We start from the raw sequence: 27,272 nt of genomic DNA, 5'->3' as shown, positions 1-27,272 counted from the left end.
GATTTTTTGAAAAGCAAAAGTACTTCATTGAATCTGGGGGAGTTTCCACAGGGTTGGAGTAGAAATGTTAGAATAGGAACATCCAAGAAGTTGAACTCTTGAGCAGTTCCAGTGTGGCTCTGTTACCAGGATAGCTGAATATACCTGGCAGGTGCAGACGGTTTGGTCAGTCCAGATCTGTAGGTGTGGAAGCAGCGATGCCACAGTGATTGCTTAAGGTTGATGTTGTCAGATGATGTGGGATCCAAGCTGTAAACCCAACCCTGTTTAGCCCTGGCTGTCACAGAATGGGAGGATCCCTGGTGAGTTTTTGTCATGTCCAACCCATGCACTGTTTGTGGGATTTCCCTTTCCCTCATGTCTCAGGTGTGTAATATTTATTGCATGGCTCTGAGCCACACAAAGGTTTAGGGCTACTGCTCAAGAGGATAGAAAGGTTGGCCAACCTGGTACTGAGCCAACTGCTAAAATTGGCTGAAAGGGTTTTAAGACTGAGCAGACAATGGGTGACTTTGCCATAATTGTGTTTTGGAAAACAGCTGAATTGGTTCAGCTACAGCTTTCAGAGAATAAGAATGTGGAAAATCTCAACTGGAAGTGTTCTCTTTAGCAAACACAAAAATAAGTGAACATGGAGCTTACCATCCAGGACTTAAGGAACAATTTTAACCTTCTCTAAAATAGTTGTGGCTTCTGTTACTATTATTATTAATTACCAAAATAGCTGTACTATTTTTTTCATCATTTAGACTCACTGATATAGTAGGTCACTTATTGCGAGCATTTAGCTATACATTGTTTTGCAACACACTCTGCATTGTGCTGCTCAAAAATGCTGCAGAAAAAGGTGATGATTGATATTGATCAGGTGTATAATGCCTTCTTAATTGGACTGTGATGAAATTTAATAATTCTAATGTGTCAAGCTTTTCTTGAAAGTATGGGAAATAAAGGAGCCTTTTTACCTCCTGGGATGTATGATGTTTAATTAAGTTATTTCTGTAAAATGAAGTCAGAGAGTAGTAGTATCAAAAGTGCTCAAAATGCTTACTGGTTTAATAGCTCAAATGGTGAAATAGTGTTTTGCTTTAGACACAGACAAGCTCTTGAGCTCTTACAGCATGTTTATTATTCTTTCCTAGCTGCTCCATGTGATAATGTAATGCGGGGTGATTACTGAAGTTTTTACCTGGTAGATTACCCTGTTAACCTGGCACTCCAGTAAATTGTCGTGTTCTAGCAAAAAGGCAGGACATGATGCAAAAGAGCACTTCAGCACACAAATCTATTCAACACACAAGCACATTGTGGTTTTCATTTTATTTTACTATTTTGTAGGATTGCATTGATGTGGGCTGGTGGGAAGGAGAACTCAATGGCAGACGAGGTGTGTTTCCAGATAACTTTGTCAAGCTTCTTCCTTCTGATTTTGAAAAAGAGGTAAGCAATGTATTCTTTCATTTTCACTTTAGAATACAGAATGAAAATGGAGTTGAAAGAAATTCTCTTTCAGATATGTGATTTTGACAAAGTTTTATTTCTAACTTAGTAGCAAAAAAAGTTAAAGGAAACAAATTTCTGGGTTACAAAACATCCATGAAGAGACGGCGTGGCACTCAAAGTCATATTATGGAGTTTCTTCAAAGGATTTGATTGGCCCATCTAGTCAGTCTGCCTCCACTGCGTCGCTCTGAAAGCCCTCTGTCCTGCGTCCTAAGTTTGAGAGAGAGAGGAACCTGGAGGTTCCAGGGTAATTTGCTGAGTCAGGTGATACAATGATGACCAGAATTGTTAACTCTTCTCCATTGTTTTTGTGGTGGAATACGAAAAGTTAGCATACCACCTGCATGCTGATTGACAGCAGTCAAGCACTGTTCCAGAATGAAAAGGATGAAATTTTAACTGTGAGATTTGAAAGACAACAGTGAGCTTTTGGTATCTCAGGGGCATGTGTTTCTTTGTCTCTCTCAGAATTATTAAAAAAGAAGGTATAAAATCTATGCAGAAGCTTTTTCAACTTCTATTTATTTGAAAGAGACGGCGTTGTTATTTGCCAAACAATATCTAGAAATCCTGCAGCTTCCTAGAATAAAGTAATGGATTACTTCCCCCAAAAGTTCATTCCGTTTTTAGGAACCTTTTCAGTCATCAGTGGGATATTACGAGCTTGCAATCAGCCTTTTATGAGTATTTCACAGTGACAGTGTAAGCCTTCTGTGATAAAACCGGGACTTACTGACACTCAGCTTCAATCTTTGGCAATAAAATTGGATGCTGGAGGCAAAAATTAAATAACTTGGAAAGCATAATAAAGCAACTATTAAACAACTCACAGAAGCTAACATCATAATTAATGAAAATTAAGGTAGAAGAGCAGCAAAAACTGCGGGAGATGAAAATGCAATTCCACAGCAGAGTGGATATCCTGGCTTTAGGCCTAATAATAAAAGAAGGTGATTTCCAGAAGAGGCAGAAATCATAAACCTTAAGACATAGTGAGCCTATTATAGAAGAAAAAAATCTTTACTCTTATCCATTTTTTTTGTGGTGAAATTTATTCCATCTTTTTGAACTTATAAATTATATATCTTTAAGTGTTTTTTTTCTTTAGAGTATGATGAATATAACTTGTAGAATAAATTAAATATTCAGACACTTAGAAATTGCAGCTAGGTTTGCTGTAAATGTGGAGAATAAAATTTTATTAATTTTTAAAATGGCACAGATTTGGCCACATGAGTAAGTAACTGGTAGGACTATAGACTGTCTGTCTTTGCTTGAATCAGTGCTAAAAGGGAAGGAAATTGATACTTTTCCAGTGGTTTTGTCAGGTATTTTCTGATGTGATCCAGAAACCTTGGATTCCATCCCATGGTCTGAAAGTATTTGTTGCAGTAGTTCTTCTGCTTGTTGAACAAAAGCTTGGGATCTTTTCCCGTCTCCTTGTTCAGTCCCCACTTTTCCAATCCTGACTCTTTTCCACACATGGCTATTTGTCACAGGCCTTTTCTATTCACTGCCTAGTCCCAGTCTCCACCTCTCAGGTGATCTCAATTACAGGATTTTCCCCTGAGCTCACTACCTGAGTCTAAATCACCATCTGGATTTACTTTCTATCCCTACACCCAATTTCTTTATCCAGCTTGTTTTCCTCTCCCTCCTCACTCTTTGTCCCTGCTCTGTAGTTTTGTTCTCTTGTCCAACCAGTCCTGGTTTCCTTTCTGTTGGCTTCACTTCTAGTCTGTCTCCATCACCTTCTCGGTGGGATTTGTAGTGAATCTCTCATTTGTCCATCTGCACTTACTGTGCTTTGGTTTGCCTCGAAGACAGGTCTCAGGGGACATGAACTAGACTCCTTTCAGATGGGAACTAGGCCAAAAGATGTGCTAAAGGAGTGCACCTCATATGTTCCAGCTGCTGACCTATGCACAGTCAATGGGATCAGGCTCACACCACTACAGGATAAAGCCCCAAATGTGTGTATTGTGCTGTTGGATCCTCAGCACCAACTGTTTCACTCTGCAGCCATTATCAACTAAACCTCCAATTGCTATCACAAGAAATTCATTGTCCCTGTCTTCTTTCCACATTTTTCTGCGCTTTTCTGCATTTAGACCATGTTGCCTAAATTCAGAAGTGTCTCTGAGAGTGTAAGGGACTCACTGTTCATGGACGATGGCCCATGGCAACCAGGCTAGGGAAGATCATTCTGAGCTCCTGAGTTCTTGGTCACAGCTTTCTCAGGTTGGTGACAGGAGGTGATCTGGTTAGGATAAGGTGGTAGGAGAAACCTGAGGCTTGCAGGATGGCAACTTCAGAGATTTAAGCTGTTAGGCTTACTCAGTCTGTGCAAAACTGTTTTTTTTTTTTTTTCTCCAGAGATGAGTACACGTGCTAGGTTTGAGAGAGATCCCCAGGAAGGGTGAGTGGCAAGGGCTCAGCCTTCACAGAAAACCTGCTCCCTGTCAACATTCAGACCAAGACTTGAGAGTTCTAGGGCAGAGGCTGAACTAATTACTGCAAGTGAGCAAAATAATTGATCTTTCTTGAAAGTAGGTGAGCCATTTGGCAGATATATAGAAAATAATAGGGGAAAAAAAATAAACATGAGTTTGATAGAAACTATCAACCTAAATGGTTGGTTGAAGTTTGGCAAAGCTATGCATATCTGGAAACATCACCTTATAGGCAGTTCCACAAGACAATATGCAGTGTTGCATAGCCAGCAATGTAGTGACAGTGATTGCGATCAATCTGTAGGAAGGGAAATAAGGCTCAGAAAAAAGGACGGACATATGAAGAAAACAATTATTAATTTTTACTTAGGCTTTATTCTCAATATTTTTTTATTATTATTATTATTTTTTTAAGAGTGAGTGTTAAGGTACGTCATTTGATCTGGCATGGCGCTCCATTTGTTTTTGTATTCATTCCAAGATATATATGGTGAATGCCAGTATAGTGTGTGTGCGTACACAAACACCAAGAAAAGCCACTCCTCCCCTAGCCTGCAGGTGAAGAGAAATGGTTCTGGTGCTGATTTGGTGATCATGTTGCTCAGCCATACCATTACAGATCTCTTAGGAAAATGGTCATAACAGAGAAAGTAAAAGTAAAAAGTACAGATTGGTTGGAATAATTTATTTCATTTTACCAAACATCTAAAACTCTGATAACTGTCTTTCACAATTGGAGCTGTAAATATATCACAGTGAGTGAGTAAAATGTCACTTTTGCAGCATTTCCTGTGTTCTTCATTTTTGCCCCATTCATGAGTCTGAAAAAACACACTTCAGGTTTTGCCACATCGAGCTGATTTTTTGTGTTTGTTTTTTCCAAAATGGGTTGGAATATTTACAAGATTAAATTTTAAATAAATAGGTTTCTTCAGTAACCCAAAGGTCATGTATTTCTTTAATCTTAAGGCACATAAACTGAACTTTTTTTTCCCCCTCAGCAGGACATTTCAATTGCAAAAGTAGAAAAATGTCATTTTATTTGTCAATGCTATTACCTCTCTTCAAATTCATTTTAATGAAGTTATTTCAGGGGAAATATGTGACAGATCTGTAGTCTCAAGTCTTGTAATTATTAATGTTAAGCAATGTATGATTAACTCCAACCTTTGTATGAATGAGACTTACAGGCATTTTGAAGCAATCTGTTTTCTTCTGTTATTAAATTTTAGAGACCGAAGAAACCACCACCTCCATCAGCTCCTGTCATCAAACAAGGATCAGGTAAGGTGCAGCTGATTTTGTACAGCACATGTCAGTGAGTACATCTCAGTCTAAATTAAGTGTTCAAATTTATATAGAATTCATCTGTATCAAAATTGATAAGCAGGAGTCTAGACAACAACTAGTAAATCAGAATCAAATTGCAAAAAGATGACAACCCTGAAAGACTGTGGTGTGCTTTTTAAATGTATTGCAGGCAACCATCTGCACCATTTTAAAATCTTGTATTTTGCCCCTTAAACATGTTAATTTGGAGCTAGCATGATACTTCAGTTTTTAAATTCTCCAGTTCCATTCCTTGACTGAAGGTGATTGTGTGCATGTCTCTGTCCACTGTGTGCAGTATAGACCAAATATGTTGGGGTCTAATAATACCTGCAGAAGGAAACTGCATTCACTTTGCACCTACAGATCTGATTTATTCCAGAGATAAAGAGCTTTTTTGCATATCTATAAGATAGTGTCAGAGAACTTGGCTGTAATACAGTGGCCCCATCTGAGTTGCAGTCTAAATCTCTCAGATCTGCATGAATGCTGGAGCTGTCTGTCTGTCTCTAGGTTCTGTGCCATAGTTAGGTTCTTGGTTTTCAATGCTTTATAGCCATAAGTATAAAACTTAAAGGAGTTATCCTGAATCTGGTTATGTAGATAATGGTGTAGATAATGGTAGTTGCAAATGTGTTAAGGGGCTGATTATGTTTTCCAAACGGATGAGTGCTAGCAAAGCTGGTTTTGGAATATGTTAGACTGAATTGTGTATAAATACTGAGAGCTGAAACCACTTTTATTTGCAGTTTTAAAGTGACCTCTCAATACAAATTTTCAAAAGTGCCTGCATGGTTTATTTTTTCCATGAAACTTAGAAACAGTTGAAGTATCTACGCACTTGACAGTTCTGACCTCAGAAACCAAATTCCTGTTCCATTCATGTAAAATCACAAATCACGAGGCATGGGATGCTCTCAGAATTTTCATTTGTATTGCAGTTGTGGTGGAAACATAACTATGGCTGGAATTCTTTAATCCCTTAACTCCAGTTAGTTTGTTAAAATTCTGCAGCAGCACTACCACTTCCCCCACTACTGGCACACATTAAGAAAGCAAAATGAACACATCCAGTCTAGCCAGGTTATTTTTCTTGTCACTGTGGTCTGTTCCAGCTTTCAGTGTTTTAAAAAGTAAATTTCCCTCTCCAGCAGTCTTGATCTATTAATAGAAGAACAAGTTACACCAGTGTACAATTTACTGTGAATCAATAGGGTATAATTTAACTAGTTTGAATTTGTCAAGCAGTTCTTTGACTACAGAATCATGACTATAAATACTTGGTTTGCTTATTGACAGCCATGGTTTATTCTTCACTCTGTCCTGAGACGCCTAAAAACACAGATTTGATCTTAAGATCAGCAAGTAACAGTGTCCAGAGAGAGCAGTATAACTTTGCCATCTAGTGGTGGTTGCATACTAAATATGTCTCAGTGACAACTGACCTTACAGCCTGACACGTTTTGGAAAAGCTCTATAAAACATTATGTTTCTTTCAATTTATACTCCTATAATTAGAGAATGATACCTTTAATATGTTTGTACCTGTTTGCATCCAACACATTAGCTGTGTCACCATAGCAGGATAATGTGCCCATTTTCAGAAGGAAAAACGCATGCATAAAGGATGCAGACAATTTGATTAAGGCCGTCTAAGTCTATGGCAAAGCCAAGGCTATTGCTGTTCTTTGTTTTCATACTCAGTCTTTGACGAGTCCTGGCTGATTATGCACAAGAGTTTCTTCTGATATGTATTTAGAAGTGAAAATCATCCTATGTTTATTACCATCCTGACATCCTCTACTTCGTCAAATTATCACCGTACTGAGATAACACTGTATTTTACCCATGTCAGGCCTTACTGTTGATAGTAAGTAACAATTTCCAGTAATGTTTCTGCATATTTAACGAGTCATAGTGTGATGAATAAATTGAGCACTGTCAGTTGCAGCCTAAATAATTAAATATCAGTATTTTCTGATGCAGAGCATAAAATCATAGCAGAGGATTAGAATTGGTCTTTGTAGTACAAGCAGCACATATGTAAAGGAGGTGTCTAGTTTGTATGATAGTATAGGTGAAAGTTTGGCTGTACTGCCAAATTCTGCACAGCAGTAAACTACCAGGGCCGTCTGTGCTGGGCTACTTTACAAAGTAAGGTGAAAACTGGAGAACCAAAGTTAGGAGCATGAGTCCTTTACATAGTCATTCAAAAGCAGCAGGCATTTCACTGGGTAGCTGGGATAAGCAATACACCTGCATCTAGACTGGAGGGTGGGAATACTCTTTTGAGTCCCTCTTGGAGCTGGTACGGAGTTTACCATAGCTTCCTTGCAGGTGACCTTCTCCTGGCAGGTAAGGCAGGATCATGGTGCCTACCTGGGTACTGATTAGTTTGGAGGTCACAACCCAAGTAGGGAGTACACCTGAGCATGGGAGCTCCTCAGTGTTTGCAGGCTCATTGTTTTAGAAGTGGCCTGAGAATGTCCCTCTGTGTGTTAATGATGACCATTAATCTTACTGTAATTAGGTATATAGACTTGTGTCTCTTTTTTCCTTGAACACCCTAGTATGTGCAAGATTATCAATATGTTGACTTGTGCTTTGCATAACTTGTGTTTAGAAAGGCTTTAATTGGTTTCTAGCAACAGTTTTTCATCTCAGGAGTGAAGTATTTTTCATAGCATCACAGAATCATTTAGTTTGGAAAGAACCTTAAGATCATCAAATCCAACCGTAAAATGGCAATTCAGTATTATTTATTGACATGATAAGTGATACAAGTGTTGCCTGTCCAACAGCACAGTTATATAAAGAAACAATGGCCGGTGATCACCACTGATGAGCAATTTACCCTGATGAGTACTGATTTCTAGGAACCAGCTGCAGAAGACAGTTGTGACAGCACATTGAGAAAATGTAAATGTACTTGAGAACTGCATATAATAGAATAGATTGAAGCAAAAAATTGCCTTGTGTTCCCTGCCCTGCCTCCTTTGCTTTACTTGGATGTCATCTACTGTAATTTTTACTGAAATACTAATAGTGTTACCTAAAGCAGTTTTTAACACTACTAAGTTGAAATGGCATTAGCACCTAATAGCTAGCCAATGCAGCGAAGCCAATATCCAGTAAAGCATTTCTTATAATACGGGAACTAGAAGATTGCATCTTGCATGTGCCAGGAAATTTTTGCAAAATCTTCCCATTGTTGGTGCCACAAGTTCCCATATTCGTTGTAGCAACAGAAGTCAGTATGTCAGGGTCTCTAATACAGAGGCAGAAGGCGGCAGAGGCTTACACCTCCAGGCCAAAAGCTGTCAATTAAAATAGTCCTGCAGAATACTGTCGGTACTACTATTCTCATCCTTCTAATATGTGGAAGTGAACAGCTAGTACTAGAGGTGAAAAAGAGGGGGGGTTTAACATAATGTAAAATAGGCCCTTTATATTTGTCTATATTAAGTATTCTCTTGGCAGAAATGCCCAATTAATTGATTTATTCCTAATGATTCTCCACACTGTTGAATTGCTCTTCAGTTAAGTATATCTACAATGGTAAAGGATCTGTCCACATTTAAAAATCTGTAGTTATTGAATTTTTTTTTTTTTTTTCACAGAATGGTCTGAAAGTGCCTATTCTTTTGAGGTGCATGCTTTGGAAACTGTGAACTTTACTGTGAAAACATAAACATCCAATTGCTTTTTTGTCATTATGGTGTAAGCAAATACTTGAAACTAGTTTTATGTTCAGTTTTAGCAAGCCATTTTCAAATTGGAGAATGTAAAAAGCCTAAGAAATTGCAGAATTAAATCTTATGTGGCCATGTTTATTGGCTTGTTCAGAATTCCAAATTTTCCTTTCTTTGACAGGTACTACGGATCGAAAGCATGAAATCAAAAAGGTACCTCCTGAACGGCCAGAATGTCTTCCTACTCGAACAGAAGAAAAAGGTATGAAATGTGCTTTCCTGCCTGCTGTCTGCAGAGAGACGGGGAAATGGAACTGATGCACATCCTCATTTCCCAGTCTCTGTTTTCATTAAGTGTATTGCTTGGATGTTTATTTCCCACTTGGATAGATCTGTGATGATATGCATTTTGGAAAGGATCTCATTGTTGCTTTTGGACCAAATTCAGGGTATTCAATTGTACCAATCCAGAGCTGTTAAGTACTTGCAGCCTCAACTGAAGTCAAGGGGAGATATGCTCTCAATACATAAAATGCTGTCTAAAGCTCTGTGCTCAGTAAAACCCAGGTCCTTGATCGAGTAAGATACCCTAGATTAGTGTGTACTTTTTTCTTAACATCTATATGCCTTGGTTCTCTAGTTAAAAGCAGGGTTGGTTTTCCTGCATCACAGAGGGGTTTTGTGAAGATACAGTCATTCATGCTTATGAATCACCCCATTATCATAGTCACAAAAGTCATAGGCAAGCCTGTGAAGAAATGAAAAAATTCTGTCTTCAAAGCCAGGTTTGAGCATTGCAAGAAATGGGGCACAGTACCACACAGAGCAGTGACAAGCGAATTAAACCTTTAATGGTTTTATTGTGTTCATCGTGCATTCTGAATAGTTTGGGGAAAACAGTTACATTGATTCTCTAATTGAAGATGGTGTCAAGTTTCATATGTTTAAGTGGACTATTAGATTGTACAGACAAGTTTATTTATGGGATTTCTTAACTTTTAAGTATTTGAACTTGCAGTCTTTTAAAAGGCACGTGTATGCACATGACTAAATGTATAATATGCAGTTATAATTTAGTGCCAGAATATTCAGACTTTGCACCAAGATCTGTTTCTGGATATATGTCTTAGCAATCTGACAGGTGTTTTAGCACTTTCATCTACATATGTTTACTTTTGGTTATGTGCGCTGTTTCCTGTGGTTATCTTAACAGTAAACCCCTTTGCTTTCCATTTTTGGATTTACAAAGCCAACTGTCAAAACGGTGAAGGAAGTTTAAATATGTTACTGTCCCAGGGTATAAATATCTGTAACTTTTCTAAATGTTGAAAAGAGGCCATAGGAGTCATGCCTACATTTCTGGAGTACCGAGGAGTGGCAGGAATTGTTTGGTGTGGTGTGGCAGCAGGGGTGGCATAGGAATGTTCTTTACGCTGTGTGTTGGTACGCTGCCTAGCCCGTCCCTCATACGTAGTTTAGATTCTTGGACACTGACATAGTATAAATTGTCGCAGGAGTAAGTGTGTAAAAATTACACAATACGCTGGAAAAGCTTCAATGTTACAGAGGACCCAATGATTGCATCAACTGAAAGTGTACTGAAAAAGGGTATATGCCTGTGAAAAACAGTCACTTACTGGACTATTCCAAATCTAATGTGGATTGTGTTTCTGGTGATTTATTCCATGATCCTCTCAGACTGAAACCTAGAACCCATTAAGTAATTCCCTGTAACATTCCCAAGACCTCTTACAAGTATACAGAGGTGTAATATTCACGACATATCATAGACAGCGTTGTCAAGGGAGGTGGGGTGTTGACATAGTAGGATACAGAGAGCGAAACTTGAGTCCCTTTGAGAGTTTTGTTCTTTCTTTAAGACGAATCAGGTTTCCTATGGTGTGGCAAACATGTTTACATGTTTGTTTTTGTGGTGGGTTGACCCTGGCTGGATGCCAGGTGCCCACCAAAGCCGCTCTATCACTCCCCCTCCTCAGCTGGACAGGGGAGAGAAAATAAAATGAAAGGCTTGTGGGTCGAGATAAGGACAGGGAGATCACTCACCAATTACCGTCACGGGCAAAACAGACTCGACTTGGGGAAAAATTAGTTTAATTTGTTACCAGTCAAATCAGAGGAGGATAATGAGAAGTAAAACCAAATCTTAAAAACACCTTCCCCCCACCCCTCCCTTCTTCCAGGCTTAACTTTACTCCTGATTTTCTCTACCTCCTCCCCACCCCGAGCGGCGCAGGGGGACAGGGAATGGGGGTTTGGGTCAGTTCATCACACGTTGTTTCTGCCGCTCCTTCCTCCTCAGGGGGAGGACTCCTCACGCTCTTCCCCGGCTCCAGCGTGGGGTCCCTCCCACAGGAGACAGTCCTCCACGAACTCCTCCAGCGTGAGTCCTTCCCACGGGCTACAGTTCTTCACGAACTGCTCCAGCATGTGTCCCATCCACAGGGTGCAGTCCTTCAGGAACAGACTGCTCCAGCCTGCGTCCCCCGCAGGGTCACAGGTCCTGCCAGCAAACCTGCTCCAGCGTGGGCTCCTCTCTCCACGGGTCTGCAGGTCCTGCCAGGAGCCTGCTCCAGCGTGGGCTTCCGACGGGGTCACAGCCTCCTTCGGGCATCCACCTGCTCCAGCGTGGGGTCCTCCATGGGCTGCAGGTGGCTATCTGCTCCACCGTAGACCTCCATGGGCTGCAGGGGGACAGCCTGCCTCACCATGATCTTCACCACGGGCTGCAGGGGAATCTCTGCTCCGGCACCTGGAGCACCTCCTCCCCCTCCTTCTTCCCTGACCTTGGTGTCTGCAGAGTTGTTCCTCTCACATCTTCTCACTCCGCTCTCTCTGGCTGCAACTGCAACTCCCCTGTAACTTCTTTTCCCTTTCTTAAATATGTTATCCCAGAGGCGCTACCACCGTTGCTGATGGGCTCGGCCTTGGCCAGCGGCGGGTCTGTCTTGGAACCCGCTGGCATTAACTTTATCGGACATAGGGGAAGCTTCTAGCAGCTTCTCACAGAAGCCACCCCTGTAGCCCCCCCGCTACCAAAACCTTGCCACGCAAACCCAATACATTCCACCCCTCGCCTCTGTGAATCACGTATTTAAGAATTATCATTAAAATCCACATTCATCACACAATCTTCACAATCTTCACAAACTTCACTCACATCAACAAAAAAAGAATTCCCCACACCAAAATCAAAATAACATCATCATAACACCAAACAAAAGTGGACAATTTACACACAATCCACCCCTCGTCCCTTCACCACAACTACAACAATCAAAATTCCCCACGATCATTCTGCTCTCTAACATTATTCAGTCCATGTTTTGCCCGTTACCTCTCCCAATTACTATCCTTATCTCGAATCCCTCTTGCCCCACGTTGGGCGCCAAAAAGGACTGTGGTGGGTTGACCCTGGCCGGATGCCAGGTGCCCACCAAAGCTGCTCTATCACTCCCGCTCCTCAACGGGACAGGGGGAGAAAATAAAATGAAAGGCTTGTAGGTCGAGATAAGGGCAGTTTAATAAAGCAGAAGCAAAGGTCGCGCGCGAAAGCAAAGGAAAACGAAAGATTTTATTCTCTACTTCCCATCAGTACGCGATGTTCGGCCACTTCCCGGGAAGCAGGGTTTCAGTACGTGTAGCAGTTGCTCTGGAAGACAAACGTAAACAAATGAATGGCCCCCCTTCCTCCTCCTCCCCCTAGCTTTTATACTGAGCGGACGTCATATGGTATGGAATATCCCTTTGGTCAGCTGTCCTGGATCTGTCCCCTCCCAAGATCTTGCCCACCCCCAGCCTACTGAGGGGGGGACACACAGTGTTGGAGAGACATCCTTGATGCTGTGTGAGCACTGCTCAGCAGTAGCCAAAACACTGGTGTGTCATCAACGCTGTTCTAGCTACCAATACAGAGCACAGCACTGTGAGGGCTGCTATGGGGAAAATTAATTCCATCTCAGCTAGACCCAACACAGTTTTGTATTATGAATTTAGAGCATATTATTTACAAGAGTTATTAATGTGTATTGTACTTTACCTACAGGCATTGCATGTTTGGCATTGGATATTAGTATTGTGGCACTTCCTAACTATGCATAATCTGTTCTGTAAATGATCCAGTTTTTCATTGGCAAGCTGAAAAATTCAAGATATAAGTCTGTGCTTAAAAACTTAAACAAAAGGTCTGATTTTTCCGAGGGGTTTACATCCTGCTAAACATCACTAAATTTTAATGCTTGTGTTTTCATTTAACTGTAGTTCACCTGAAACACACTTTTTCCCCCCCAGAAATGGTATTTCTCTGTTTGTTCAAGAGATGTTAAGAGTATCCAGCATAATTACTTTTGTGACCTTCTAACTTAATAGTTTCATATTAGAATTTGATATAAGTTGTGCTCATGGGGAATTGTTCCATATGGCATGTAATTTTTTGCCATTCTTATTTTTTACACTCAAAAATCAGTAAGTTACTAAAATAAAAAACAGCATTCCCATTCAGACACTACACACACATTTCAGCCATGAGGAATTACAGGCAGAAAAGTCAGGCAGGGCAAACAACTGATTTGTGGTAAACATGTTATTTTAAATAAAGAATGATTTAGGACAGAAGTGGAAAGGAGATAAGCTTTTTCTTTGTATACAGTGTATTTACAGTTGAAGATTTCTTGTTTAATTGTAGACTTGTGAGTGCAAATGAATTCCACTTAATAATATCCATGTTCTTTTTTTCTGGAAATAATTGATTTAAAGAAAGATCAGAGAGAGAGCAAAAACAGTTAGACTTGCAGAAGCCTTCAGTTCCTGCCATACCTCCGAAGAAACCTCGGCCACCCAAAGCAAACTCTGTGAATAGACCTGGTACCTTGCCCCCGAGACGACCAGAAAGACCAGTTGTGCCTGTGACTCATACAAGGTATTGTTTTTCCTCTGTCCAGTGCTTTTGGGATTAGTGGAAAAAACACACATTTAAAGAATTTAGATTTTACAGTTAATGTCACAATTTATTTCATGGTAAACTGTATTTAAAGAACAAAAGAAAAAAAGAAAAAAAGAAAAGCCTTCTAGTCATGTGGCTGGATCATAACTATCTTCTCAAGAATAACAGTCTTAGACTGTTCATTACTAGTTCATTTCTACTGATGAACACACTGTTACTGCAGCATCATAGTTTCCACTGCAGAATATGTGGGAAATATCTGCATCAGTATGTTGTGCTGATGTTGACTTTCTTAGTTTACCTCAAATTATTCCAGCTTAGCCAGGGCACTAAGTCAGTGCAAAAGCTTGGATTGTACTGAGGAACAGCATTAGACAATGCACATTTCAAATACTGTCAGCCTGGTTTTAGTCTGTTTTCTTTGATCATTTTAGATCAATTTTTAGCAAAGTACATGCGTCTTCATAGAATGTTCTTTAAGCTGGTGCCGCTGCAGAATACTGCTGTCAAGTATTTCTGCTCTAATGTTGGTTGTTATTCTATAGTTATGTGATGCTCTTTATAAGAGGTGGCTACAGCCTTTGAAGAGCACGGAGAAATTGGACTTGCAACACAACTCCATTTAATCTCTGCTAGAGCTTGGAAAAGCAGAGATTGCAGAAATTAAAAGGCCTTGCCTGTAGTCCTAATCAAGTCTAGATGGCTACATTAGTCATCAGCATCTGGGTTGTGCACTGTAGACTTCCTTTATGCATAGTGGATAGAAATATGTGAAAACCAGAAAAAAGCAGTTGCCTAAAATGGGCAGGCTGCACATCTTGCAGAAATACTAGAATATAGGCATAGAAATAATTTTACTATTGTACTGTGTCGTGATTTAACCCCAGCCAGCAGCCAAGCACCACACAGCCGCTCCCTCACTTCCCCCCCCCCGGCTCCCAGTGGGATGGGGAGGAGAATCGGGAAGAAAACTCGTGGGTTGAGATAAGAAAGGTTTAACAACTAAAGTAAAATATAATACTAACAATAATAATAATGAAATATGACAATAATAATAATAATTGTAATGAAAAGGAATATAACAAAAAAAGAAGGGGGGGAAACCAGTGATGCACAATGCAATTGCTCACCACCCGCTGACCGATGCCTGAGCACTGATCCACCCCTCCCAGCCAGCTCCCCCCAGTTTATATACTGGGCATGATGTTCTATGGTATGGAATATCCCTTTGGCTAGTTTGGGTCAGCTGCCCCGGCTGTGCTCCCTCCCAGCTTCTTGCACACCTGCTTGCTGGCAGAGCATGGGAAACTGAAAAATCTTTAATTTAGGGTAAGCGCTACTTAGCAACAGCTAAAACATCAGTGTGTTATCAACATTATTCTCACACTAAATCCAAAACACAGCACTGTACCAGCTACTAAGAAGACAATTAACTCTATCCCAGCCAAAACCAGGACAACTGTTAGAAAAATTAGCTGCCATTGAACTACTGGAGTTCAGGTATACTAATGGTGAATTAAATACCAGAATGGAGTATAGGGTAGAGTGGAACAAAATAGAAATCCTAGACATTGATTCCCCTCATTCCTGCACATATGGTTCATTAAACAAATGCTGTCAATGTGAAATCTGAGACACATAAAATAAAAAAACGATGCCTGCCTTGTGCTGCCAGTTTCATCTTACTGAAGTGCTTTGGCTGTGCATCTCTGAGAACTTACCCTTCTGTCCAGGTGCTACTGCCACAGCTTCTTTTGGACTTCTTGGCTTTGAACATACTTGCCCAGTTGTTCCAAAATGTAGTCCACACCTGCTGGTCACTTGGGCATGCTTGGAAAGGCAAGTATTTGCTACGACCTTTAGATTTAGCTAAGTGATATCTTCTTGGCAAGACCAATACATATACCCTAGTGTTCAGTTCACTGGCCAGTCATGCAAAGGGGTAGCTACTCTTTTGTTCTATCCTTTGCCTGGAATATTTTAAACATATTATAAATATTTTAAACATTTAGAGTTGCGGAGGGGTGTTTTATTGCTCTTCTGTTTTCCTTTTTTCAAAGTACAAAATTGTATAAAGAAACCATGCATTTTTAAAGATATTTCAGTTTTCATGTTAACAAAGTGAAAAAGCAGATATAAACAGTAACCGTGTTGTGTTCTTAATTGTCCAAACTCTGCTATGTCTAGCACAGAAAAAAATGCTTCGTTCTTTTTATCTAATACCATTATATTTGAAATAATTTTGCTTGTAACACTAGTTAGGTGAAAACTTAGAAGGAAAGGTGATTTTTGAGGTGATGATGATGCATGTTGATGATCACAGTGCTAGCAGTTTCCCTATGAATTTCTTTATCAGCTAATTCAAATTAATGGATTTATCTCATATAGCTGTTCTGCCTGGTAAGCTCTAACTTGTAAGGGTGTCTTATAGGAAGAGGGCAGAAAGTTCATATAATGAAATAATCCATGGAATAGACTTTGAATTACTTGAATAATTAAGAAATGTGAAACTTCAAATGGAAGCAGTCACTTCAATAAAGGTGTTTTGTTTTTAAATCAGTTCAGTTTAATAAGATAGTGAATATTTTTAAGACCTGCTGGTATCCATTTCCAGAATCTGAAAAACCTAAGGCAATTAGAATAAAAATTGAACCAGCAGATTTTTTGCTGACCTGTCGTGATTTAACCCCAGTTGGGCAGCTCAGCCCCACCCAGCCGCTCGCTCACTTCCCCACAGTGGGATGGGGGTGAGAATAGGAAGGGCAAAAGTGAGAAAACTCATGGGTTGAGATAAAGACAGTTATACAGATAAAGCAAATGCTGCACATCCAAGCAAAGCAAAATAGGGAATTCATTCACCACTTTCCATTGGCAGGCAAGTGTTTAGCCATCCCCAGGAAAGCAGGGCTTCATCACATGTAGTGGTGACTTGGGAAGACAAATGCCATAATTCTGAACATCCCCCTCTTCCTCTTTCTTCCCCCAGCTTTTATTGCTGAGCACGATGTCACACGGTCTGGAATATCCCTTTGGTCAGTTGGGGTCAGCTGTCCCAGCTGTGTCCCCTCCCAACTTCTTGTGCACCCCCAGCCTACTTGCTGGTGAGGTGGGGTGAGAAACAGAGAATGCCTTGACACTGTGGAAGCACTGCTCAGCAATCACGAAAACACCCCTGTGTTATCAACCCTGCTTTCACCACAAATCCAAAACATAGCACCATGCAGGCTGCTGTAAAGAAAATTAACTCTATCCCAGCCAAAACCAGTACATGATCCTAGGGGGGAAAAATTACTGTAGTTATAAAGTGAGTCCCATGAGATTTCCGTGGCAGCTGCTGAGCAGAAGAGGGTTTTTTTCTGTTCTGAGTAAGTGGCTTGCATCTTATGCAAGTCACTGACTTTTTGTGGTGATGATTGTTTTTCCATTTAAATATAATCCTCCTTCCTTGGAGGCAGGTTAGGGCTTCAAGGGCAACAGGAGAGACAAAAACCGTGTGGGACAGAGAATAGCTGTCAATTTGCTCCAAAGGCTTCACAGCTTGTTTAGACATACCTGTGATTATACAATTTACAGATGAGTCAATTGTCTGGAGTAGGCAAGACATAAAGACCTACAGAAAATACATTTTTACAATCAGTCTAAACCAATCTGCGTCCATGCTGCTGCTAACACGGGCAGGTTCCCTCTCGTGGCAGCCTGTTCCCGCAGCCTCGCTTATGTTGGCACCAGCATTTGTGCTGCCATTCAGCCATATGGGTCAGAGTGTTGCTACAGACGGCAAATAATCAGTTTGCAGTGGCATTTCTGTTAGTGTGGGGTTTCTTTCAGGCTGATCATCTGTCTGATCAAGCTGACAGCCTATCTGCACGGGCACGAGTGGAGGGAAGGAGATGCTGTGACCAAGAAGGGATGGCTCCACTCCCTTCACAACAGTATGGATGTAGATTGGCGTAATAAGCCTGTTGATTCTTTTGAGAACAGAGTTGGGGTTTTTTGTGGGGTTGTTGTCATATATCTCGGTATCTTTTGTAGTCAAATGGTAAATGTTGTGACTTTCAGCCCTAAATCACACCATCCTAAGAATCTCCTCCAAAACCGTACTCACACATTTCCTAGAACACTTCCAACTCACATGGTGCTCTCAGTTTGCTGGGAAATATATGTGTGCAAAACAGAGTACGCAGTCAGACGCTCATTGCCCTGGCAGCCAAGAAACTATGTTGCTTCTTACAGATTTAAAAATATATAAGCAATTTTTAAAAAAAAGTTAAAGACCAAAAGATAAGAAAACTAATTGATCAGGTAAATCACTTGGAGAATACCTTTATTTATCATCTTGCCAATTAATACATTTTTCTAGAAATGTGTTAGATTTCTTCTCTTTCCTTCCTGGTGCAGACTGCCTGCCATACCGATAGCTGTATAGGACTAGTTTGTTTTTTGGGTCATAAACTGGTTGTCTATCTTTTTTAGTTCATAGAATACTTGTCACCCTACCACAGTGTTTAACTGGATATATGTTCACTTAATCTGTGACTTCATCCGTTTTTAAAAACAAATTTTCAGACTCTTTATCACAGCCTTCCTGAAGTCTGAAATAGGGTTTCCAGCCACTTTGTATTTTGCTCATGAACTGCTGCCATGAGTTGAGGTTCAGGCCACCTGTCATCAGCTTATGGCATCAAAAGCAGAAACAAATGAAAAAATCAACGAAATTCAGGAGCTCGCTATATGTTTTACTGTCAATGGCTAATTATTGCTGTTCATAGAAGTGCACATCTGCCTGGGTTGTTTCAGGGACAGATCTATACTTTTACCCATAATTTGGGTGCCTTACGTACATCATAATTGTTACAGCACTACACTGGCAATAGTCATTGTGGAAAAACTATGATATCTTTTAGGTGACCTGATAGTGATGGTAAGTACAATTTATTGCATTAATTGAACAGTTGTTACCACAGTAAATGTCACAGAGATTTGTCTGTGTGACGTGTGCAATGCTGAACTACTCACCTACCACTGGCCCTTTTTTAATTAATTGTTTCAATAGTCAGATTATTTTAGTAAACTTAAGTAGTTGAGGGATAGAAAGTTCTACGAAGAAAGAATAACCACGTTGCTTATGTTTGATCTCCTGTTTGATTGAAAAGTAGTTCCTCTGTATACAGTATCACAACTCTTGACACTTGCCTATTCCAAAGACATTCCAGACAGACTAGGTGATCTTGGTTCTTTGGACCTCCAGAAACAATATTCATAGCCTAATCTCATAAGCAACATGAAAAAAGGTGGTAGAGGAGCTGCATTTATGAGTAAATACTAGGAACTGCTGAAATACATGATGCTAGCTTGAGGTTCTCTCCCTTTCTCCAGTATTCTAGATGGTCCATCGCTATAGTTTATGCAAGCCGATTAATTAGAAAAAATGACAAATAAGGTGTTGAAGAATGTCCCTTTGCCCTTAGGTTTCCTTCATGTTGAGATGCTGTGAACATCTGAAGAATTATTCAGGACACTACAGTGTCTAAAATAGGCTTTTTTGACAGGTGTTAAGGAGAAACGAGATAAGGTTAATCCATACAGCATGTCTACTTACTGGAGATTGCTCTCTCTGACACATTGCTATTACTCTGGTGCTACAAAGGAAGAATATTTTGCTCTCTCATTATTAATTGCAAGTTAGCTGTCAATTTACTGTAACCCACACAAAAACACCAATAAAATATCTCCTCTTCTTGATCCAAATGCAGGAGTGATAGTCCAAAAGTGGAATTAGTGGGCAGTACAGTATCCAGCACTCTAGAGAAAGACGCCTCTGAAAGAAGCAATGACATCGGTAAGTTATAGTGCTTTTTATAGTTTGCCTAAGAAATTTATGGTAAATTTCTGCTTTTTAGTGACTTTGTTATGATCCAAAAGGCAGATTGAGGATTTGGCAATGAATGTGAGTGCATTTATATAAAATTTTAACTGCAGGATTAAAGGATCATTTCTGCTTTACTTAAAAAAGTTTTGTTGGGGTTTTCTGTTTAAAAAATTTTAACGAAGGCAATATGGAATGGTGAGCTCTTTGGAATAGGAGGGCTTTTGTTATTTCTGTTTAAAAGTCTGAAACAAGTGAGAAGGCCAACGATAAGAAGTCATACTTGTTTAACAGATGTAATATTAGTGCTGCCATATTTTTAATACTGCAAAAGATTGTGGTTTTGGTTCAGTTAGTAATCTTTACACTTTCCAATACAAAGGAATAGAGATGCAATTCAGGCCAATTTGAATAAATTTTACTGCAAACACCAATTAAAAGCAGTCTAAATTTCTTTTGAAAATAATAATTTGTGTCCCTGCAACACAAACAGTTTAATAGGGAAATCACCTGGAAAGGAGTAACGATAGGTTATTTTTCTGTCTTCTCTCACCCTCCTTCCTTCTCAAGTTGGCAGTGCAGGAGAGGTGTTTGCTGAGGTGGGTGCTGCAGTAAGTGGCACTTGGAAAGCAAGGTGCTCTGACTCTTGTCCCAGGGCTGTAAGCAAAAGCCGCGACAGCCATCTTCTACCTCTACTTAGAAATACGCCGGTGACAGCTGCTGCCGTCGCTCTCCTCCACAGTCGCAGCTGTGCCGCGAGAGACCTGTTTTTGTAAAAGGCAGAACCAGGGTACCCTGAATGTGTAAGCATTACTACCTTTGGCTGGCAGCATTAAATATTATTTCGGTGTGGTGGTTTCTACCCAGACTGCTTTATTAGTAAAACATTTCTGTAAAATAGTATACTTTCAACAGCCAAACCTGCCTTTTCTTCAGGCTTGAAAGCAGAGCTTTAAGTTATAGATGGATTTTAATTGCAATGTAACAATAAAATGCTAAATTGATTTCACATAGGTTTATGAGCTTTTCAGTATCCATATGTCTGCTTTTTTTTAACCTTCTGCTGTTGCTATGGTTTATGATAGTAACATTCTTCTGGAGAAGCAAGTAGTATGTTTTTTCCAGATTTTCATTTGGGATAAACATGGACAGTTAGAAGCTTGTGATAAATTGCATGAACATTTTTGTTGTAGAGATTAATATAAAGGAATGGTATGGAAATGCAGTCAAATTCTACCATTTAGTGTTTGTTACTCATGTTTACAAATTTGCTTCAAAGCATGTAAGCTTTTGCTTACTTGAAAGAGAAAGCTATGACTGCAAATAGCATATAGTGGTCTGATGGAAGTAAACTTTTTTAATCCTTGTGCTAGTTTCCTTGGAATCACTATCAAGATAAAAGCTTAGAGTGTTTTGTATTTTTCTGGGGTTTTTTTAATAATCTATAAAAGGCTGCATAGGAAATTCGATTTATAATAATTTTTGTTCATTTCCAGAACTTAGGTGGGGGGGGTTTTGTGTTGGGTTTTTTTAATGGAGAATAGGAGCCAACAAGAGTCCATAAACCAAACCACATACACAACATGTTGCAAAGGGTTTAGCTGATGACCTCCTGTTACCACTAACAAGGGGAACCTATTGAGCCCAAGGATAAAATAGTGTGAATACTTCAATAAGTATAACTTGATAGGGTCAAACTAGGATGGCATTTACAAGGGCAAATCATGTCATTCTGGCCTGTTAGACAACTCGTTAAAAGAAAAGAAGAAATAAATTATGATTTTGGAATGAAAGTGGACCCAAAGATCGTAACTGATATGAATTTTCAGGAGGTTTTTGATGGCTTGTGTAAAATATTGTTAAAGAAATAAACAGCCTTTTAAGAGAGGGCAGAGCAATAAATTAAAACTCAATAAGCCAAAACAATTCACAGTGGATTAATGTCTTTTACTATGAGGAGAGGTTTGGAGTTCAGGACAGTTTATGGGGCAGTGTAATTGGAAAGATTTGTGATAAATGTGTTAGATTTTGTATTTATTTACAAAGAGAACAATGGGTTGGAGAAATCTTGTGGCTAAATGAGCTATTAGTAAAAATGATGGATGAGCAAGTGGAGTTGTCCCAGTGTATTCCAAAACACTGATGGATTGGGCAGTGTGAGTCCAGGTAATATTTAACTGTGTTATGTGTTACCGGTGTTGCCCCAGTCTCATGTACTCTGTGGGGAGGACAGCCTCAGCTTCTCCGAGGTTCATCCTTCCAGTCAAAATGGATCTGATTAAATCTAGTCGTTTGATGTCTTTTCAGTAATCCAAATTCACACCACGAATTAGAGTGGACCTATGTGACAGACAAGGTGGGGCTTAGCAGTAGCCTTTGAAGAAAATGGAAGTTAAATGGCCTTTGCAGCAGCTTGGGTGTATGACCGTTCTGATTTCTGGGCTCTTCTTTATTCCTCCATTAGCCCCAACACCGTTCCCAGGCACTTAGAGCTCTCAGGGAGGACAGAGGAAAAAGCAGCAGTCAGTTGCAAGTTGCCTCACCCTCTTTCATGCTTATGCTAAGGACTGATGGTGAATCATGAACTGAAAATGAATACTACAGCACTTTCCTGGCTTTTTTGCGCTAGCGATGTTAAGCTGGATAATGGCTGTCACTTTCTCAGTCCTATAGCCAGTCTAAAGCTCTTGTTCTTTCATTGAAAGCAGAGAGATGTACAAAAGCATTGGAGAGACAGTTTTGGTTATAAAAGCAAACCATACTAAAGCTGGATGGAGAGCAGTTTTCCATTCTGTGAAACCTTCTTAAGGATTTCTAAGTTGGTTCCTTTTCTTTATCATGATGAGACCAAAACCTTTACAAGGAGGGAGGAGAAGGCACAGGGTCCTTCCATATGCCATCTCCCAAAAACCAAACAAGCGATCAGACAGAACAAAATCAATAATTCCATCAACAATTGAGGACCAATATGGAGAGGGGAATTGGAGAATCCAGGTTCAAAACTTGTATTGTGTCTAGGTCCCCTATTCTAGATCCCTGCGTTAAACATTGCTTGTTTCGGAAACAGCATTTTTCTATTTATTTTCTAAGTAATATTCCACCAGTGGATCAGTGTTGTCTAGCCAGAAACCCCCCCACATTTAAAAACACCTTTAAAAACATTCTCACCCAACTTCACTGATCAGGATAGTCACAAATGCTTGAGCAAGGCTGAGGTGATGTGTAATACTGTGCATAATGTTCTGTCAGTTGCATATATAAAAATTTATTTTTATGTAGATGTTAGCGCATGGCTTGATTTTACTAGCATGTTCTGCAGAGTTGTGACTTGACATTTAAATTTCTTGATGATAATACAGCACTGATTACAATTTTACAATCTGTACTGACAAGAGCAAGTCCTGTTCAGCAACATCACTGCTGATTGTAGATATAATGGCAGCTATTACCACTGTTGTTCATGCCTTTGCTTCTTTCCACAATCCTTATAAAAAACCATTGGAAAACTAGCCTTCAGAATATATTATTTAAGAGGAACCATTCCCCATTGCTCCTCACTTCTTCATTTGTTTTCTTTTTCCCTGTTTTCAGTGATGCCTTTACTTTCCTTTCCATACATCTTTCATCCAACTTTTCCTATTTACATCTCTTTGCCATGGGTAACTCTTCTTCATTTCATGAGGGTAAGGCTTTTTTTTTCCATTTCTTTTCTGTCCTGTCTTTGCTTTAGTTGACAATGCATAACAAACAAATACAAGAAGAAGTATTTTGTAGAACGCCTAATGTGTACGTGGCTATTACAGGGTTTTTTTTAATTAAAAGTTGAAATTGAAAATCTTGCACCATAGCATTGAAACAAGAAATCATTGTAGTTTATTTTATTGTACCATAAGAAATTTTAGTGACATGACATGTACAGTTTGCACGCGCTGTTTGTCAATGCTGTGGTTTCATTAACCTGTTCTTACAGATAAATGGTGTCATCGCAAATTTTGATGCATATATTTTGTTGTGATGTCCTTACATGTTACAAACCAAAAATATTTAGCGACATGCTAGGATGGTTATCTAGTCTGAAAGAGGAAAAAAAACCCAACAAACCAAAACATAGAAATTTGAAGAGCACTCACTGGCTTTCAGTGGAAAGTGCACAGTCATGTTACCCAAGACTTTGTCTCCAGTATTGCAGTGGTTAAATCACAGTGGTTACATCTGTTGTAAAGTCTCATATACCAACAACTGTTCTGGATTGACAGTGGCTTTTTGAGTTTAGTTTAAAATGCTTCTAAAGCAACATAAGCTACACTGTAAGTAAGCCCTGTTCTACCAACAGAAGACTAGTCCTTATGTAGAATTACATTGATTTCAACAGCTTAAATTCATGCCTTATTGCATAACTTGACTTTTAATAGGTTACGTGTTTCTTTTTAATTTCACAAAGAATTGTTATATCTGAGGGCCAGTGCAACAGAAACATCTAGCACATACAGTAGCTTACTGGATCAAAAACTAATGCTTCCAGAAAATTACTGAATTATTCTAATTAATTATTGGTATTGAGTTATTTCTGCAAGTCAGGATTAATGCTAAGTCTTTGAACTATATATACACACACACTTTGGAATCCTGCAATCCTGAAACAAGTCTTGTCTATCCAAAATAGGCTTGCTTTGAAATCATCTAACACTTAAAATCATACGGATTTAAGCTAAGTGATTTAAAGAATAAGTCACAAAGAAATATAAATAATGTATCTACTGTGGAAGTGCTCAGTTAATCCACACGAGAAGCAGTTTCTGTGCTTTGCAAAAAGACTGAGCTGCACTGGTGCTTGCCGCGCAGAGCCAAGCAGACACATCTTTCCAATATTTTTCCTGGCTTTTTACACATTTTGCATAGTATTTATGAAAGCAGTTAATAATCTTCATCAGTGCTAACATAAGGCACATATGCCTTCATTGATTCCTGCTGAAACATATAGTGTTGGTATGAATTTTCTTAAGAGATTCCCTGAAAGCTGGTTAACGTGAGTCCATTTTTCAGCATTTCTTCAGACTTTAATCTTCAGAGCATTTGCTGGTGGATCATGGAGTACTGGCCGAACCCACGTTACTAGCTGTACTCTTTTTCTCTCCCTCCCTCCAAGGCTGGTGCTAACTTGCCTGGAAGGGTAGTTAAAAATACCCAACTTCAAAATATCTAATAAACAAACAAATAAAAAAATCTTCCGTATATCATGTTTCCTTGAGCTGTATTTGCAGTTTCTCTAGAGCTGTAACGTGCTCATATTTGTTAGAGGAGGTGACCGCTGTGCCTCTGACTGGAAGAAAAAGTGATCTAATAAGATTTGGCCCACACTAGGGAAAAAAATGGAGAATATTTCCAGTAAAATGTTGTAGAATGGAGCAGGTTTGTCTTTAAATCACAGGCTGTTATACTGTAAGACATTATAATTATTTTGCCTGAAGACACAGAGTAAAAGTTGGAAAAAAGAAAATACTGGTAAATGTAAGGGTTGGAGGACAAAATGTGACTCATATAATGAAGACCGAAATCTGCCTAAACCAGTTATTTCTTTCTATGCTGCTGTTCATGCTCATTTTAATAGAGCGAAGCAAAGGAGCAGAATTACCCAACTGGGTTAAGTTGTAATATTTATGTCAGTGAATCAAAATCACCCATGAACATAGTTGTGAATTGTAAATATTGTAATCAGGGATATGTTAATGGTCCATTACATAAATTAATTAGATCTCTTGCCCTGGAGGGTCCAGAAATAGGCAGTAAACCAGAAATTTAAATCGTTCTCCAAGTGTGTCAAGTTGAGGTGCCTGAAAACAGCGTATCCATTTCTTCTAGCTCAGTTTTCTTGACCTTTCAATTCTTTCTTGGCATCTTCTGAATCGTTAAAAATAAAATCCTTATGAGGGCACTGGCAAATGGTTAGCAAAGCTCATTATGGCAGCTTTCTACATTCAGCTATTAAAGTGATAAAAGTCAGGGTCGAAATGGGAAAAGATAATCATATACTTTAGGAAAGGTGGCTGTCCAGTGACTGTCCTGGGAAGCCAGGTGAGCTAAGCTGTTTCCCTCTAAAGCAAAGAACCATGCGGGCAGGCCTCCCCAGCACATCACTGTTACACTCCTGAACACAGTAACCCTGCAGCCAGGGAGCCCTCCTGCTAAAAGTGCATTACCCAAATCTTAATAAAGAGTCTGCAATTCATTATGGGTGAGATTCTGCTGTCCTGACCCTGGCTGGGAGCATGGCTGTGTTCCTTGAAGGGTACGATGCTGTTCAGCATGGATGGAGTAGCAGAATCTGGGTGCTTGAAGTAGTTAAAGTAATTGTCGTCTTCTGAAAATTCCCAGTAATATTTGGATTATTGTTTGAGTTGTTTTTTAATTAGTGCTATATATTGAATGGACATTAATGCAGAAGATTTTGTCTGCAGTATCTTTGTCTCATTTGATAGCTTTCAGGATTATTGTATTTAAAGACAGTGTATATACCATTTCACAAGGCTATTGTCAATTTTTTAAATGTATTGAAGATGATTATGAAATGAAATCTATCTCTGTGGCTTTTGTGACATTATCGTCTTCAAATGAATTGAACGCCACCTTTGCCTCATTTCTTCCAGCCCTGCTGTATTTCTGTTCTATGAAACCTTGCCGTTAGCATTCGGAATGTCTTGATTCTGCTATTATCCATCACTTTCCATTTCAGTTTTCTCAAGGTGAAATCTCTCTGCTAATTCAAAAAGCTTTCTGTCTTCATTATGTATAAATGACTTTGCCCAAAGACTAAAAAACCTAAACGTAAGATAAAGTTAAGGCTTAGCCACATTTTATGCCAGAATAGTGAATGCAGGGGGGAAAAGGGGTAAGGAAGGAAGCATAACCATTTAACTTTTTCTTTCTGGGTTTTTTTTTGGAGGGGGAGAGATTGAAGGTTATTTTCCGGGAAGGTACAACTCTAATGAGCTGAGAACTTTTTCCTCACATAATTGTTTTCCTGGATCTGGGCATTTTTTTAAAAACACCGTCATCGTGCTTTAAATAACCACGTCTCCAAATGAATGTAGCAATGGGGAAAAATATCCTATTCTTAACTGGCTTGGAAGGATACCAGGGAATAATTCTTGCACAGCTAACTTTTTTCATATTCATTAAATATGTTTGCTCAGTAAGCCAGACATTTTATTATGTGTACTACACTAGTATATTAGAATTACTCTGATGTCTTTCTTCCCCTCTCATGAATTACTTCATGAATTACTAGCTTGATCAGTGAGACAGTAATAATGATGAATGCATCTGTTTATTTGTAGAACAAGTATCAACTATTTTTTAATTAGGGAGTGGCACTGTTAATTGATGGGTGCCCTCTATGTTCTATGTGTTCAATAGAACCGTCCTTACTGTTTGTTATTACTAGACATAGAGAAAGCTGGACCATTGCAGAG

The 27,272-nt window shown here is 39.4% G+C and overlaps 1 protein-coding gene across 2 annotated transcripts in view; it reads left to right on the top strand.

Moving 5' to 3' along the window:
* Positions 1 to 27,272, top strand: part of SH3KBP1 (SH3 domain containing kinase binding protein 1) — a 236,120-nt gene that overhangs the window by 197,358 nt on the left and 11,490 nt on the right. The window contains exons 9-13 of one of the 2 annotated variants that reach the window (XM_050915197.1): positions 1,339 to 1,440; positions 5,189 to 5,240; positions 9,159 to 9,239; positions 13,751 to 13,913; positions 19,691 to 19,776. In XM_050915197.1, coding sequence (XP_050771154.1) covers positions 1,339 to 1,440; positions 5,189 to 5,240; positions 9,159 to 9,239; positions 13,751 to 13,913; positions 19,691 to 19,776 — 484 coding nt within the window. Of the gene's footprint in view, positions 1 to 1,338; positions 1,450 to 5,188; positions 5,241 to 9,158; positions 9,240 to 13,750; positions 13,914 to 19,690; positions 19,777 to 27,272 lie in introns of both variants that reach the window. The other variant, XM_050915196.1, reaches the window with a different exon arrangement.

The sequence above is a fragment of the Gymnogyps californianus genome, chromosome 1 (assembly GCF_018139145.2).
Source record: "Gymnogyps californianus isolate 813 chromosome 1, ASM1813914v2, whole genome shotgun sequence".
Classification (NCBI taxonomy): Eukaryota; Metazoa; Chordata; class Aves; order Accipitriformes; family Cathartidae; genus Gymnogyps; species Gymnogyps californianus.
Note: the sequence above shows the minus strand (reverse complement) of the source record. Positions and strands in the feature narration are given on the sequence as shown.